General features: G+C 39.6%; 1 protein-coding gene across 5 annotated transcripts in view; it reads right to left on the bottom strand.

Annotated features, from left to right (window-relative positions):
* Window positions 1-11,913, bottom strand: part of aplp2 (amyloid beta (A4) precursor-like protein 2) — a 123,747-nt gene extending 111,834 nt beyond the window's left edge. For 4 of the 5 annotated variants that reach the window (XM_073851036.1, XM_073851038.1, XM_073851037.1 and 1 more), the window contains exon 1: window positions 11,640-11,911. In XM_073851036.1, the coding sequence (XP_073707137.1) occupies window positions 11,640-11,711 (72 nt within the window). In that variant the 5' untranslated portion in view covers window positions 11,712-11,911. Of the gene's footprint in view, window positions 1-11,639 lie in introns of all 5 variants that reach the window. The other variant, XM_073851040.1, reaches the window with a different exon arrangement.
* Window positions 11,914-16,568: the final 4,655 nt, after the last annotated feature.

Below are 16,568 nucleotides of genomic sequence, written 5' to 3'. Positions count from 1 at the left end.
AAAATGTTAATTTAAATCAAATATGCCAATAAAAGGTTTCAAATTCATATTCATGTCCAGTTTTTTTCCTTATGTGGCAAGTAGCCGTGTAATAAACAGGATAATGTACAGGCAGCCTGTAGTTATCGCGAAATAAGCCCATTCAGTGTGATACGAGACCGATCACACTGTCGGGGCTTATTTCTGCGATAACTACCGGCTGCCTGTACATTATCCCTTACAAAACACACTATTAAATACCACTATTATTTATATTAAATAAGAATTTTTTATAAACAACAACAGCAGCCATCATAAAAGTTGCAAGGCAATTCAGTCAAAACTACAAAGGCAGCGCTCTGATATACAGCATTGAACTTACATAAACATGATGAGATTTTTCCAAAACTATTTGCTCTGGAACAAATAACAGATTAATGAAACTAAAGACTGCTTTTAGACTTAGATTAGCCTAAAATGAATTATATCTCATGTTTAACCACTACAGAGTCATCAAAGTCACTGGTAAATTCCAGAAGATCTGGCCGAGATGAGACTGCTCTCATGACAGAAATTTTCAAATAGACGATATCTTTATTAACAAACTGCACATTTGAACTATAAACAAGTACATTCTCGCCTGAAAACCTCTAAAAACTACATTCCGTGACAAAAACAGTAATGTTTATAAAATGATACTGGATTTGGCCGTCCGCCATGACACTCGCTGTAAGAAGTACTGCAAACAAAGTGATACAATTACAAACTGTGAAACGGCTGCTGGAGTTCAGATATCGCACTATCATATTCGAGGTTATTTTTGCAATTGATAATATTTGCAGCCCCTCTTTCACAGCTTTTCATTTAACCCCAGTTTAGGATGCATTATGGGATGTTATTCCACACAGCATGCTCTGGTTGCATACTGTGTGCTGTGGCAAAGGCAGTATACAATCATGTTACTTTTCCGTAAAAATAGTAGGCAGCACGTTGTTCTAAACATCCATGCTAAAATTCACACACATACTGATCATTCTCAGCCATCTTGACACAAATATCTAAGCATCAAGAGAAACACAGATGGCCACAGATATGGACCATAAGCATACTTGGTGAAATGAAAGAATCTGTTTGTGCGTGTGACAGAGAACAACATGCTCTTGAATAGGACAGCAAATGTTTTATTCATATGTGAACACATGCAGAGGAGATGAGTCACACCCCATCCCAATGCAACTACTGATGCAGGCAATGAGCTTACAAGAACACGCTCTTGCACATATTCAGACCCACAAAATCTATCATGTCCTCCAAACGCCAGAGTTGCTGACAATTCTCTACGGTGCAGTTAAAGGTGGAACGGACTGCTGGCATTCACGCTAAAGGGGCAAATCTGCCCGCTTCCGCGAGTCTTTTGATGGTGGAGAGTCTAAATTTGTGATGAGCAGAGTCGAGCCGAGCTGTGGGAGGTAACGGTGCCTCTCGTTCTCGTACAAAGAGAAGACGGACGGATATGGGCTGGATAATTAGAGCGAACGCGCCGCCCAGGAGACAGAGATTCAGAGAGATCGTGCGAGCGAGGCTTGCCTGACGAGCTCACTATATATAACTTCCTCTAATGCAGCCGGTCCTGAAGAGGGACCTGAAGCGGCAGACACGCTCAGACATGACACACAGGAGGAGATAAGAGAGACATTTACAGAAAGAGAGGAAACCAGTTGCAGACAGACAGATAAGAGAGACGCACACAAACACAGACACAAAGCAAGCAGGAAGCTATAGGGAGCGAGTACCAAAAAAGATGCACTAGATACAGATTTGAAACAAAATTACATGCAGACAACATAAAATCTGCAGTTCTCATGCGATTCTAAAGTTGGAAGTCAATAATAAGTTCCACCAAAAAAAGTAAATAAATAAAATAAAATACCATGACCATTTTTTTTTTAACAATTTAATACATTTGTTTTGAAAGAATGCATTAAATATGCATTAAAATTATACAAAAACCTTAAGCAGCACAATTGCACGATAATAACTTACAACACATTTTTGAGCAAAAAATCAGTATAGGACAATGTGACACTAAAGGCCGGAGTAATGCAAGCCAAAAAGTGTAATTTTTGTTAACAAAAATTTATTAGAAAAACATTAATAAAGTAAAATTGGAATCTAACTTTTAAAAACAATTGTTTTTAGTCGATATTTTCTCTTTGATTTTCAGAATTGGCTGTACAGCAAAGACTGTATTTTGTCCAAAAAAAAACAACAAATTTTTTTTTTTTTGAGCAATTTCAAGTTTGATGGTCCTCCTCATTTCAAACTGTATATAAATCTGTATCTAAATACAGAATATAAATAAAAATATAATACAGAATGCAGATTTTTTTTTTTTTAAATGAAATAGGGATCTGTGTCTATAACAAATCAGCACCCCAACAGGAAGCAAATAATGCATGATAAATGATAAATAATAAATGGTTTTTACCACCTACTCCCATAATAACACTCTAGTTTGTAATATGCAAGAGAAAAACGGCTTTTCAAAATAAATAATTGTAAGTCGTACAGACATATAGATAACCAGAGATGTTGATAGCCAGAAAATTGTATTAATTCCCTTTTTTGAGCAATTTCAGGAAGCAAATAATGCAAACTGACAGTTTTATCTCCTACCATTAATTACATATTAACAACCAAATATCATTTACATAATTTTACATATTTGTTCAGATGCTAGCATATGGTCTAACTGTCGGAAACAGTGTCAACATAGCTTAACTTGTTTTGAATCTCAATTTTAAACAACTTGACGTGCAATTATTGTGCTTGCAATTTCAGGATCTCATATAATTGGAGACACCTCATGGAAAATTTGTACTTTGTATGCCACAGGATGGCTGAACTCAAAAATAGCTTCAAAAGGAGTACAATAATCAATATTAACCTGAAATCTTAGCCTATTAGTCGACCACGCGAATGAGCCTGCTGATCGTCAGAGATTGAGAGCAGGATTATGAATAAATGGTGCAGTCTCAAAAAGTATGTCAGTGACGAAAGGTGCAGACTCACAGTCTGAGCTCACTCAGGGGTGCGGCTATCAAAGCGTTTTTGCGTATGTGTATGTATCATATCAGTAATGGACGGGCGGAGCATCCGCAGCTGTAGCGTGTTCTCTCTTCTCTCCTGTCGAGCACTCAGTGTGTCTTACAGCTAAGAGGATTTGTGGTGAGACTGAGAGCGGCTGGTAAAATAATTGAAAGTGTCTCTCTAAGCACTAAGCTCTCAGCTCAGAGGATGAGCATCAGGGTGGTGCTAACATAGCTAAGGCTTTACGGAACAGGAAATGGCTGACAAGACCATCAGCAATGCCTGCACTGCAACAATAGAGCTCTGCCACACCTGACATGCATATCAATTCACATCCTAAATGTTTTGTGATGTGCATCACTTAGCAGGGTGAGTGATGTGTGAAAAGCTGGTAAAAACATCAGAACTTTATCTGGGATGACAAAAGCTTTGTTTGTTTGGGGTTTTTTTTGCCCCACCAGAAATTCATGTGGAGACACACATGGGATATTCTTAATGTTAACTCAAAAATAAAGAAAATAATAAATGGTTTTCACCACCTACGCCCATAATGACCTGTCCAGTTTGTCATATATGCAAGAGAAAAATGTTTTTCAAAATAGATAATTTTAAGTCATACAGACTTAAATATGAAATATAGATAACCAGAGATGTTGATCGCCAGCAAATTTGACTAATTCCCTGTCATGGAACTTAGTAAGGGCAGATGCCATATTTATTCTTATACTAATTATTAAAAAAAAAAAAAAAAAAAAAGCTTTCTAGACGTCCTCCTTTTTACAAGATGTAATATAAGTCTCATGTGTCCCTAGAAAGAATCTGTGAAGTTTCAGCTCAAAATACCCCAGAGATAATTTATTATATCATTTTAAAAATGCCTTTTTAAAATGAAAACAGAAACAGTCTGTTTTCAAGCATGTCTGTTTAAATGCAAATGAGCTTCTGCTCCACGCCCCCTTTTCCACAATAGAGCTGTGTCATTACAGCTCGCAACTCAGATACTCTTCCAAAAAAACATGTTTGGTTTTTATTGTCCATCATGCATTTTAAACCATATTAGTTTAAATTTCTGATATAAGGTTTTCTGAGCGTACTAAATTGAGTGCTCTTTCACGTCTTATTGCACTTAAACAGTCAAATACACACGTTGTTAAAAAAAAAAAACACGCTTGAGTTTCAGCTACAGGTAAACAGCTGGGAACGACTGCATGTTTACAGTAGATCTGTGTGGCAGCTGCATAACATACAGTAAATAAATCAATAAATCCATTGCTCTCTTGTCTCCTATGAGCCTGGGGCTCTAAATAGTGTTCTGTGCTCGACTGTGCAGCCAACAACAGAACAGTTAGCATGCTTCACACAAACTTTCACTATGGTGTTAGAAATGGTACACTGTTGTTGCTTATCGGGTGGTAATATTATAGTAAGATCCCCTTACTACGTCACAGGGGGAACAAAGTCTGAGTGGCTTGTTTTTTCACAAGCTTTGTGAGAAAGGCTTACCAAAACAGCTACTGAGTTGTCATTTTTCACACTTTCTGGGTTGGCAGATGCACTGTGGATGCATTTATAGCACTTAAAGGAGAAGTTCACTTCCAGGACAAATTTACAGATAATTTACTCACCCCCTTCTCATCCAGGATGTTCATGTCTTTCTTTCTTCAGTCAATAAGAAATGTTTGAGGGTAAACATTTCAGGAAATTTCTCCATATAATGGACTTCAATGGTGCCCCCAAGTTCGAATTTCCAAAATGCAGTTTAAATGCAGCTTCAAATGGCTCTAAACGATCCCAGCTGAGAAATAAAGGGGTTATCTAGCAAAACGATTGGCCATTTTCTAAACAAATTAACAATTTTTATACTTTTTAACCTCAAATGCTCGTTTTGTCTCGTTTCTGCTATGCGCATACATACTCTTTGTAATCCTGGTCAATGCAGTTAGTGTATGTCGAAAAACTCCAATCTTGTTTTTTTTTCTTCTTCAAAATCATCCTACATCGCCGTTTTACCTTTTTTTTTGTAAAGAAAATGAGTTTTTTCGACATACCTGTATTTGACACACAACTGTATTGAACTGCAAAAACAGAGTTCACACGTTTGAAGTTAAAAAGTAAATAAATTGTCAATTTGTTTAGAAAATAACCAATCGTTTAGTCAAGACCCTTCTTCCTCGGCTGGGATCGTTTAGAGCCATTTGAAGCTGCATTTAAACTGCATTTTGGAAATTCGAACTTGGGGGCACCATTGAAGTCCACTATATGGAGATAATTTTCCCCGAGAAACTTAATTTCTTATTGACTGAAGAAAGAAAGACACGAACATCTTGGCTGACAAGGGGGTGAGTAAATTATCTGTAAATTGTTGTTCTGGAAGTGAACTTCTTTAAACATGGAAAAAGTCAGATTTTTAATGACATGTCCCTTTTGAATATATCTAACTAACTGACAATTAAAACAGATGGTTCTGTGAGAGCACAGGAGTCTCAGAAAATTAGCATTACTTCCTGTTAGTCAAATCTAAATGTCTCAGAGGTACATAAACAGCACTGAAAAACAAACGCCAGTTACTCTGTATGCTTCCACTGAGCATCACATCAAGAGACATGCACAATGTGGCAATTAACATCTGATCTCCAGCCTGGCTGTCATCGCATCTGATAAACACACATGGAGTTATGTCCCAGTCGGGTCCTTGTGCTGGTCAGGATGCTTGCACCCATTCAGAGCTTACAATAGCCCCTCACCGACATCCATTCATCACCCCTGGTGTGAGCAATCCATGCTATTAAAAGCCCTGCAAACACATCCATACAATGAAGTCTGCATACAAATAGATTGTGCACCATCAAAGGCTGCAGACAGAATCACCCCTGCAAAGATTCACGCATACACACACAAAACCACAGCATGTGGTAAACCAAACACAGATGCGGAAACCAAAGAATTCAGTGCCTTGACTTTAGATAACTTTGGATCTCTAACTGAGTGGAAGATTTGATCAGAACAAACTATATTTAGAAAAAAAGTCAACATGAAAAGGCACTCACAACCCATTAAACATCTATAATGTGAGTGGAAATAGGATATTCAATGGGAAGAAATATAAGGCAGGACACTGACTGTGGAAAGTGGACATTCTGTACCAGAATGGATTGGATATCAGCCAAAAAGCTGATATGTTTTATTTTCTGTATTAATTGTTTATGCCATACCAGCATCAATGGATACATTTAAATAATAATACATTTTTAATAAGTTAGGCTTAGTTTTAAAGGGGTCATCGGATGCAAAACTAACTTTTACATGTTGTTTAAACATTAATGTGTGTTGGTAGTTTGTGTACACAACCACCCTACAATGATAAAAATCCACCCAGTGGTATTTTTTTTTTATCTTTAAAAGTAATATCCCCTTTTTAAAATCAGGTCATTCTCAGCTTCTTGTCGTTGTGATGAAACACAGTTGATTGACATGAGCGTCTTACCTTAAACCCACCCTCACCGAGCTGAAACAGTCCCAATACGATCACCACTGTGTGACTCAGGTGCAGAGGAAGACTCTAATTGAGCGATTGAGGTGTTCTGTTGTTGGATGTAATCATGAACATAGCTGTAGTCATTTACTCCCGACATATGAGCCGCTGAAGAGGCAGAGGACAACGTTACTTTCGTTTTCAAAAGGAAAGCGCCGATCCCAATCTACATATGCGTCTATGTTCGTGTGAATCATTCGTGATGCAGCTTCACCCACAGCAGAAGTGAGGATAAGGGTTTTTCATGCATCTTTGCAAATGGCCTTTCTTAATAATGTGCTTGTTGGCAAGTTTCGCCGATAAACGGGGCTAAATGCAGCTAAACTAAACATTACAGCTCGTAATCCATCAGCAGAGAGGGGCGGGGCGAGCAGAGCTCATTTGCATTTAAAGGGCCCATGCAATAAAATGAGCTGATATTTTGCAGAGCTGATTTTGACAAGGTTAAAGGGTGTTTTTTTTTACACTACTATTAAGAATTTTTAACCAAAGTATATTAGAGACTTTTCATTAAGATCCAAAAGAATCATATGAACTTGTGGAAAACGGGCATCCGATGACCCCTTTAAATTAAAAATAAAAAAATAAAAAAAACACTTAAATCGCTATTTGATAACTCTAATAATATTTCTGGGAGAAGCTTTTTTTTTTTTAAATGTCCAATAATGTACTTTGAGCAAAATAGGAGGAAGATTTACAAAAACAACCTTTTTTATAACATGCATTGATGAAAAGAGCAAAATAAACCCAGGAATGTGGTCCAATTAGATTTCATGTTGACTTTTAAGCTTTTGTTTAATTACGCCTTGCAATGAATCATCACAAGAGACCCATCATAGGAGGCAGTGCTGCACGACTGCGTAACGAGAGCAAGGTGGGCCCTCGAGCAAGCTGGAGAAGAGACAACACTTTTTGTTTACCATCTCGGAGTCTTGGAAAAGAGCGCAGAGTCTCCCACTCAACCACTGAGAAAATTTTACAAGCTCTTTTTCTCTTAAACCTACACAGTGACAATAGCTGGGTTGCGTAACTCCCAAGTACGCCAAGTTCAGTGTTTTTAATTTGCTTGATCACTCATGTTATTATCGGAATCTGCCGTGTCTGTGCCAGCAGCAGGTTACTAGAGCACACAGGACATTGCTTTAAGCATTTAAAATAAACACTTCATTCATGTTAGCATGTGCCTATAAGTGAAAACATTAAATGTGAGAGCAAGCAAGCTTTGCACACAGCACAAATGTGACCCTGGACCACAAAACCAGTCATAAGGTTAAATTTTACAAAACTGAGATGTATACTTCATATGAATACTCAATAAATAAGCTTTCTATTGATATATGGTTTGTTATGATAGGGCAATATTTGGCCGAGATCTATATCATCTATTTGAAAATCAGGAATCTGAGGGTGCACAAAAATCAAAATACTGAGAAAATCACCTTTAAAGTTGTCCAAATTAGGTTCTTAATGCATATTACTAATCAAAAATTACATTTTGATGTATTTACAGTAGGAATTTTACAAAGAATCATCATGGAACATGATCTTTACTTAATTTCCTAATGATTTTTGGCATAAAAGAAAAATCTAAAATTTTGACCCATGCAATGTATTTTTGGCTATTGCTACAAATATACCCCAGCGACTTAAGACTGGTTTTGTGGTCCAGGGTCACAAATATGATTTGGTGCCAGTTAAATTCATGCATGCCTGTGTTGCATTAGTTGGCAACATGTTATATCAGCAAGGCTGGGCTTTGGGTTGGGCAGTTTATTTCTGTAAATTTGTATAGGAACTAATTTTAAAATTATTGGTTCACAAAACATTTTCCCCCATTTATTTGTTCTTTTAATTACACATCTCTGACAACTCATAGAAAAAAAAAACAAGCAGTAGGGCCAGTCATTATGCAAGCTGTACAAGCGAAAACTGACACATGGCATGAGAGCGAACAAAACAGGATTTGGTAAAACATTCAGGGCTTAACAATAAGGATGGCTCAAGGCCGAAGCTTCAGCCCAGTGCTGCATTTATGCCGTCAATTCAGGTTGCACCAATAACCCCTTACTAAACAGAACCTGTATGTGACAGGGTCTGCTAAGAAAGAAATCATTCTTGCATTCAAAAAAAGTGAAAGAGAATGCAACCAAACTGACACAGGGGTCTGTTTATATGACTTGACATGCTGTTTTTAAAAAAGCAATGCTCATAGTGCAAGTCGGTGAAAAACAAGGAGATGTGATGTTTCAACACTTGCCAATTGTTTTCTTATTAAATTGTCAATCAAGTTTACCATACAGAGTTGCATTATATTTAAGTTTACAGAGCCAGTCTAAATGTTTTTTTTTTTTTTGCAATAAGATTTGTTTTCAAAGAAGTCTCTTCTGCTCACCAAGCCAACATTTATTTGATCCAAAGCACAGTTGAATATATTTTCAAATGTAATTTATTCCTGTGATCAAAGCTTAATTTTCAGAAAATTATTAATTCTAATTAATTAAATAGAAATTAATACTTTTATTTAGCATGGATGCTTTAAATTTATCAAATTAATGATAAAGCATTTATAATGTCACAAAACATTAAGTAAATGCTGTTCTTCTGAACTTTCTGAACAATGATTTCTGAAGGATCATGTGACTGGAGAAGTTATGCTAAAAATTCAGCTTTGAAATTACTTTTTTTTTAATATTCAAATAGAATGCAGCTATTTTAAATAGCAAAAATATTTTAAAATTTGACTTTTTGCTGTACTTTGGATCAAATGAATGGAATCTTACTTTCCAAAAACCTTTGACTGAAAATGTATTACAATAATAAAAATTAAAACCCTAAAAAAGTTACATACAACTGAAAACTCAGCTTTGCATATATTAAAATATTAAGCACTTACTTTAAATTGTAAATATATTTTACAATTTTACTGTTTTCTAAGCATTTATTTTTGATCAAATAAATGCAGCATTGGCAAAAATGAAAGAAAAAATTAAATAAATGACCCCAATCTTTTGAATGCTATTGTGAAGTTTAAAAATGGTGTAAATTTGTCTGTTAAATACATTTTAATTCATATTAATTTACTATGTTAAGAAATATATTCTGTCACTACACTTAAAAATATGCAGGTAAAACAAAGCTAAATGTTTTAGTGAACCTCTCAAGGCAAGACTAAATCTGAACAGGAAAAATCCTTATTGTTGAGCCCGGATGTGTCCTGGTTATATAACATATAGATGTGACAAAATAAAACAGGGACATATCCACAGCTGAGGAAACAAAAAGCCAAATCCAAGCTTGCACCAGCTTCAGAGAGTTGCAAAGCATCAACACTCAAACAGACAGCCCAGTGTGATTATAACACATTCCCTTTGTCTCCTACAAAACACAATGACACCTGGCAGAAGCAAAGGAATAATTCCCATTGCCAGCAGTGGGGAGAGAGAAACTCAAGGTTTCAATGGATGCAGTTCTCCAGCAGTTCAGTTAGCCAGAGCTCAGGGCTGCACTGAACACCTCTGCAGAACTTTCCCGGCCAGGTTATAAATCAGGTCTGAGGTCAACGAGACTCACTAGCTCAGCATCAAACTCCCGCTGACCAGAAACACTACGCTGCACACACTCTGGAAACACACACCTGCCTCAAAATAACACTTTACCATGGTAATCGTACGCCCGAGGAGCTGTCAGATCAAAACAATCAAGGATACAGTGTCAAATGTATAACAAAGACAAAAGCAGCGATAACAGAAATACAATAGGGTCATAATATTGATTTGAAGGTAAAATGATTCTTTGATTTTCTACAGTAATGCTGATCTATGCATTTCGCCGCACCTCCTCGTGATGGTGAACCACAGGCAGCTCCTTTCTCTCTAAATGCATCAATTAGCAACAAAGGGATTTCATTATTCATTGCAGTGCGTCACTGACATGATTTCTAGCATTGAAAATAATTGTTTCATAATTTGTTATATCATGCCTGCAGGGTGAGCTCTTATTGGAAGAGCACGTCATCGGAAAAAGGACTATTGGTACACATGTAAAAGCGCAAATATGCCTTTAGGACAAGGGCAGCTGTGATTAGGTAAGGTTTATATACCAACCAGACAGCCAGGGATCGTCCAGGAAAGGCGTGAGAGCTTTGCTAATGTAATGGGTCCATAAACTTGACTTCCTTTAAAATACCACATGAATTCATTTGCATAATTTGCCTACTGTGAAAGCAACTGACACGTTTCACAAGCCTGACGCGGTGTTCTCAGAAAAATACACACTTGTCCTTTAACATGGGGAGTGATTTATCAACTAAACCTTGTCATGTTAAGAAACACAGATAAGAGCAAAAACCTAAAAGCTATACATGATGAACCCGATCAAATATTTTAAAGCCACTTTGATTCCTGCTTCTGTCATTTCACAACAAGCCAAATGTAAAACCAAACCTTTGAAAAGTCTCTCCTGATAGAGCCATTAGGGAAAAGTGTTGATATTCTCCAATGCAAGATCAGTTATAGTCCATGATACATTTATGAAATAAAAAAGCAACTACCATGACTGGTTAAAAAGGTGTTTAAAGACCTTTAACGTGAGTTTACATTCAGATATTAGCTACTGAGGACATCCAACTGACACCACGATAAGATCAATGTTGTTTGGGGTTTAGCTTTCCAACACAACAACACGTAAATAAATACCACGGTGAAAAGATAAAGGTGTTTAACCTTCACAGCTGGTCTAAACAAAAACATTTGTGTTTGTTTTACTCAGTCTAGACTAAAGACAACTTAGGAAATAACACTTATTTCTATTAAATTGGAATTAGTGACTCCTATGGTATCCTATTGATATAAATAAACACAAGAAACACTTTAAATAGTCTTGTCAGATTAATGACTTCATATGCTGAGGATTTTTGTAAAATATTCCTTATCCAGGGATAGTAATATTAATACGAAAAGACGTTTCTAGTACAGAAAGATGAGTGTAAACAATACAAGGTAATAACGAAAACGAGGGTGAAATATTAGTGCGCACGTACCTCAATGTATCCGGCTAGACTCGGAACAGCGATGGCCAGAATGAGCACAGACACAGCCGAGACTAAACCCATCTTCCACGGTTACTCTCTGCTGGGATTTGTGCTGAAATTATCCCGCTGTGGATTCTTAAAAGAGGCTATTAAACAGAAAACAGCTCAGTGAACGGTCCTCGAGCGGTTGTTGTGTGTGTCTCTCTCCTGTGTTTCCCCACTGTGCGTTGATCCCGCTCTGAGCGCGTGTGGAATGTTGCGCGTCTCCGACTGCCACTGACTGCACGGGATCGAGCTCTAAAATACGACCAAGCGCGCCACCGGCCGTCTGATGAGGGGACCTACCGGAAATGAGGTCATCATGCTGTCATGAGCTACTGAAGAATACATGTTTTCTAACTGGGTGTGTGCACCTCCTGTAGGTGTGAAAAGGTTAGACAATTAGGCTTATATATGATGGGAAATGTGAAACATGTTTTTTTTACTGTTCCCTGTAGAACTGCCATTAATCCTGAAATGTTTCTTAAAATGTCTGTGGGCCATTCCACCAATAGAGAATTTTTATTTATTTTACTAGCTTTTACTAGATTGAATCTAGTAATACGCATATTTACTATTGAAAATATGTTTTGGTCCATCTCAGGTAACCTATTTATTTTTACAGAATTTTAAAGTGGAAGATGGAAGATTTTTTCAGTCCTGTTACCAAAACAGGTATGTCTTTTAAAAAGCATGTTTAAAACTATGTTAACAAATTCATTTATTTTCCTCTCAGGCAAGTGTTTATTTTAAAGAAATTGTTGGTTTCATGGTCAAAAAAAATAATATTTATCATAATAAAATCACTATTTATCTACACAAGGTGTATTTTTCTAAAGTACACAAACTATTTTTTTTTTATTTTAAAGTTCGAACATCAAGTTTATCAATTTTTTGTGATACAATTTATTAAACAATGACACAAATTATGGACCAAACTTAGTCGTTTAACTTTTTTTTTTTTTTTTAAGAAAAAAGGCCTGGTAACAGGATTGAAACCGGGTAACAGGAATAAATATCAATTATATTAGTATATAGGTTTGACTACATGTGAAGTATTACTGCTTGAACTGATATAGTAAAGAGTGTTAAACACTGACTAGTAGCTAAAAAAAGGCAAAATCATGTTTCTATTTAAATCTAGTGGTCTGCAGAGGTTTTTGTTAGGGTTATGTTTAGGGGTAGAGGACGGGTTATGAGATAAGATATAAATAATTAAAAATAAAAAATATTAAATATTAAATTAAAAATTATATTAAAAATAATAAACTTTCTTACAGCACAGGTCACACTCAAATGCAATTCCATGTTGATATTGCAGATATTGCAAGTACATTTCCTGTCATAATATAAAAAAACAATGCAGGAACAACCAAGTTTTCTCTGGGCAAAATCATTGTCTCAGTGTGGATAAAAGACCAAAACGTTGAGAAAAAGATGCATTTTCAAATTTATTTACATTAATTTGGATGTAGCCTAATATTTAAATTGATAAAACACTCATTCATACACATGAGTACACTGTAAAAAGTTTTCACCAGATTCAACTTAAAAACCTAAGTTCAGCAGCTGCCTTAAGTTTTGAAGTTAAATCAGCTTAAAACTACAAGTCATTTTTACTTATTACAATAAAAATGAGTTGATATAACTTGTGAGTTTAAATTACTTAAGTTGATTTAACTGCTAAACTTAAGTTTTTAAGTTGAAACTGGTGAAAACTTTTTACATTGTATATGAGTAACAGGATTGACATTTTAGGTTAAAATGAGCAAATACATAAAATATAGCCACATGAAATACATACTAATATTATGAGGATACTCAGCAAATTAGAGTGATTCACCAAAGATTTGTATTTTTTAAAATAAACAAGTAACATCTAAGAAATAATTTAGGTAACAGGTCTGAATATTTATAATGACACTCCCTGCCACCATTACAATATCATCAAATATACGGAAAAGAAAATAAGATCACATGCTTTCGGTCATTTCATTGCCGTCAGAAGATCCAGATGTTGCAATATTATGTTGAAAATCTTGTGTTTTGTGGAATTTTCCCTGTTTTTTAGAGGGGGAATTGTCACGGTTAGGAAATGAGGAAATCTGGGTCCAAGTGCAGGAAGAGGGTTTTTAATTAAACAAACAAAATAAACATAAACCAAAAGGCCAACACGGCACAAACTGAACATAAACTGAAACACAAAATAACAAAATCAAGAACACGGTCAGGAATATCAGGAACACAAAATAACACACGAGACAGAAGACAATGCAGCCATGAAACAGGAGTGAAAGGTGAGAGTTCTTAAAGACCAGATGATTGTGAACAGATGTGAGTGAAATCAGTGCTAATGACAAAGACAGGTGAATGCAATCAGGAAGTGCAGTGTAGGAACAGCGACCTCAGGAGGCTGAGGGGAGACCCACAGCCCAGATCATGACATTACCCCCCCTCTAGGGAACGGCTTCCAGACGTTTCCAACGAAAAAAACAAAAACAAAACAAACCATCTGGAGGGAGGAGGAACGGTGGAAGGTGAATCAGGGGGAGGGATGGCGGGCCAGGCCCGTGCAGCGGAGGAACATGAGTTGGCTTCGCCGCCAGAGGAACGTCAGTCGCCAGAGGAACGTGAGCTGGCATAGCTGCCAGAGGAACGCCAGCAGTCACCGCCGCGTCCGGAACAGAGAGAGCGGTCACCGCCGCGTCCGGAACAGAGAGAGCGGTCACCGCCGCGTCCGGAACAGAGAGAGGGGTCACCGCCGCGTCCGGAACAGAGAGAGCGGTCACCGCCGCGTCCGGAACAGAGAGAGCGGTCACCGCCGCGTCCGGAACAGAGAGAGCGGTCACCGCCGCGTCCGGAACAGAGAGAGCGGTCACCGCCGCGTCCGGAACAGAGAGAGCGGTCACCGCCGCGTCAGGAACAGAGAGAGCGGTCACCGCCGCGTCCGGAACAGAGAGAGCGGTCACCGCCGCGTCCGGAACAGAGAGAGCGGTCACCGCCGCGTCCGGAACAGAGAGAGCGGTCACCGCCGCGTCCGGAACAGAGAGAGCGGTCACCGCCGCGCCCGGAACAGAGAGAGCGGTCACCGCCGCGTCCGGAACAGAGAGAGCGGTCACCGCCGCGTCCGGAACAGAGAGAGCGGTCACCGCCGCGTCAGGAACAGAGAGAGCGGTCACCTCCGCGTCAGGAACAGAGAGAGCGGTCACCGCCGCGTCAGGAACAGAGAGAACGGTCACCGCCGCGTCCGGAACAGAGAGAGCGGTCACCGCCGCGTCAGGAACAGAGAGAACGGTCACCGCCGCGTCCGGAACAGAGAGAGCGGTCACCGCCGCGTCAGGAACAGAGAGAGCGGTCACCGCCGCGTCAGGAACAGAGAGAACGGTCACCGCCGCGTCCGGAACAGAGAGAGCGGTCACCGCCGCGTCCGGAACAGAGAGAGCGGTCACCGCCGCGTCCGGAACAGAGAGAGCGGTCACCGCCGCGTCAGGAACAGAGAGAACGGTCACCGCCGCGTCCGGAACAGAGAGAGCGGTCACCGCCGCGTCAGGAACAGAGAGAGCGGTCACCGCCGCGTCAGGAACAGAGAGAACGGTCACCGCCGCGTCCGGAACAGAGAGAGCGGTCACCGCCGCGTCAGGAACAGAGAGAACGGTCACCTCCGCGTCAGGAACAGAGAGAGCGGTCACCTCCGCGTCCGGAACAGAGAGAGCGGTCACCGCCGCGTCCGGAACAGAGAGAGCGGTCACCTCCGCGTCAGGAACAGAGAGAGCGGTCACCTCCGCGTCCGGAACAGAGAGAGCGGTCACCTCCGCGTCCGGAACAGAGAGAGCGGTCACCGCCGCGTCCGGAACAGAGAGAGCGGTCACCGCCGCGTCCGGAACAGAGAGAGCGGTCACCTCCGCGTCAGGAACAGAGAGAGCGGTCACCGCCGCGTCAGGAACAGAGAGAACGGTCACCTCCGCGTCAGGAACAGAGAGAGCGGTCACCGCCGCGTCAGGAACAGAGAGAACGGTCACCGCCGCGTCCGGAACAGAGAGAGCGGTCACCTCCGCGTCAGGAACAGAGAGAGCGGTCACCGCCGCGTCCGGAACAGAGAGAGTGGTCACCTCCGCGTCAGGAACAGAGAGAGCGGTCACCGCCCTCCCTCGAAAAAACGCCTCTGCCCTCGCCATAAAGTAGGGGCGCATCCGCGCCGCCTCAGCACTAAGGGCGTCCATCGCCGCCAAACAGGCGTAGATGGTCTTGAAGCGGGCGGCTGACGCCGCCTCGAAAGACCTCTCACCCGCTGGACCCACTGTTGATGGCTGCATTCTGTCACGGTTGGGAAAGGGAGGGATGGGTCCAAATGCAGGAAAAAATGATCTTTAATGTAAATAACCAAACAAAACACAATTAAACATAAACCAAAAGCCAACACGGCAAAATCCAACATAAACTCAAAAGAACAAAACAGGGAACACGGTCAAGGTCAGGAATCAGGAACACAGCAGACAGACAGGACGAAAGACAATGCAGCCATGAAACAGGAGTGAAAGGTGAGAGTTCTTAAAGACCAGATGATTGTGAACAGATGTGAGTGAAATCAGTGCTAATGACAAAGACAGGTGAATGCAATCAGGAAGTGCAGTGTAGGAACAGCGACCTCAGGAGGCTGAGGGGAGACCCGCAGCCCAGATCATGACAGGAATGAGTTAGGGTAACAGGACTGAGTGAAAACCTGGGGACATGACTAAATGTCTATTATATCTAAACTATTATACATTTATTTTGAAATCAATATATTTAAATCACAGATGGGATATGGAGGTATACAAAAACGAACAATATAAATGATTTCCAAAGGATTTTAAACATTATATTTCATGTTAAAATGTAGCATTAGACACTGGGGACATG

The sequence above is a fragment of the Garra rufa genome, chromosome 11 (assembly GCF_049309525.1).
Source record: "Garra rufa chromosome 11, GarRuf1.0, whole genome shotgun sequence".
Lineage (NCBI taxonomy): Eukaryota > Metazoa > Chordata > Actinopteri > Cypriniformes > Cyprinidae > Garra > Garra rufa.
Note: the sequence above shows the minus strand (reverse complement) of the source record. Positions and strands in the feature narration are given on the sequence as shown.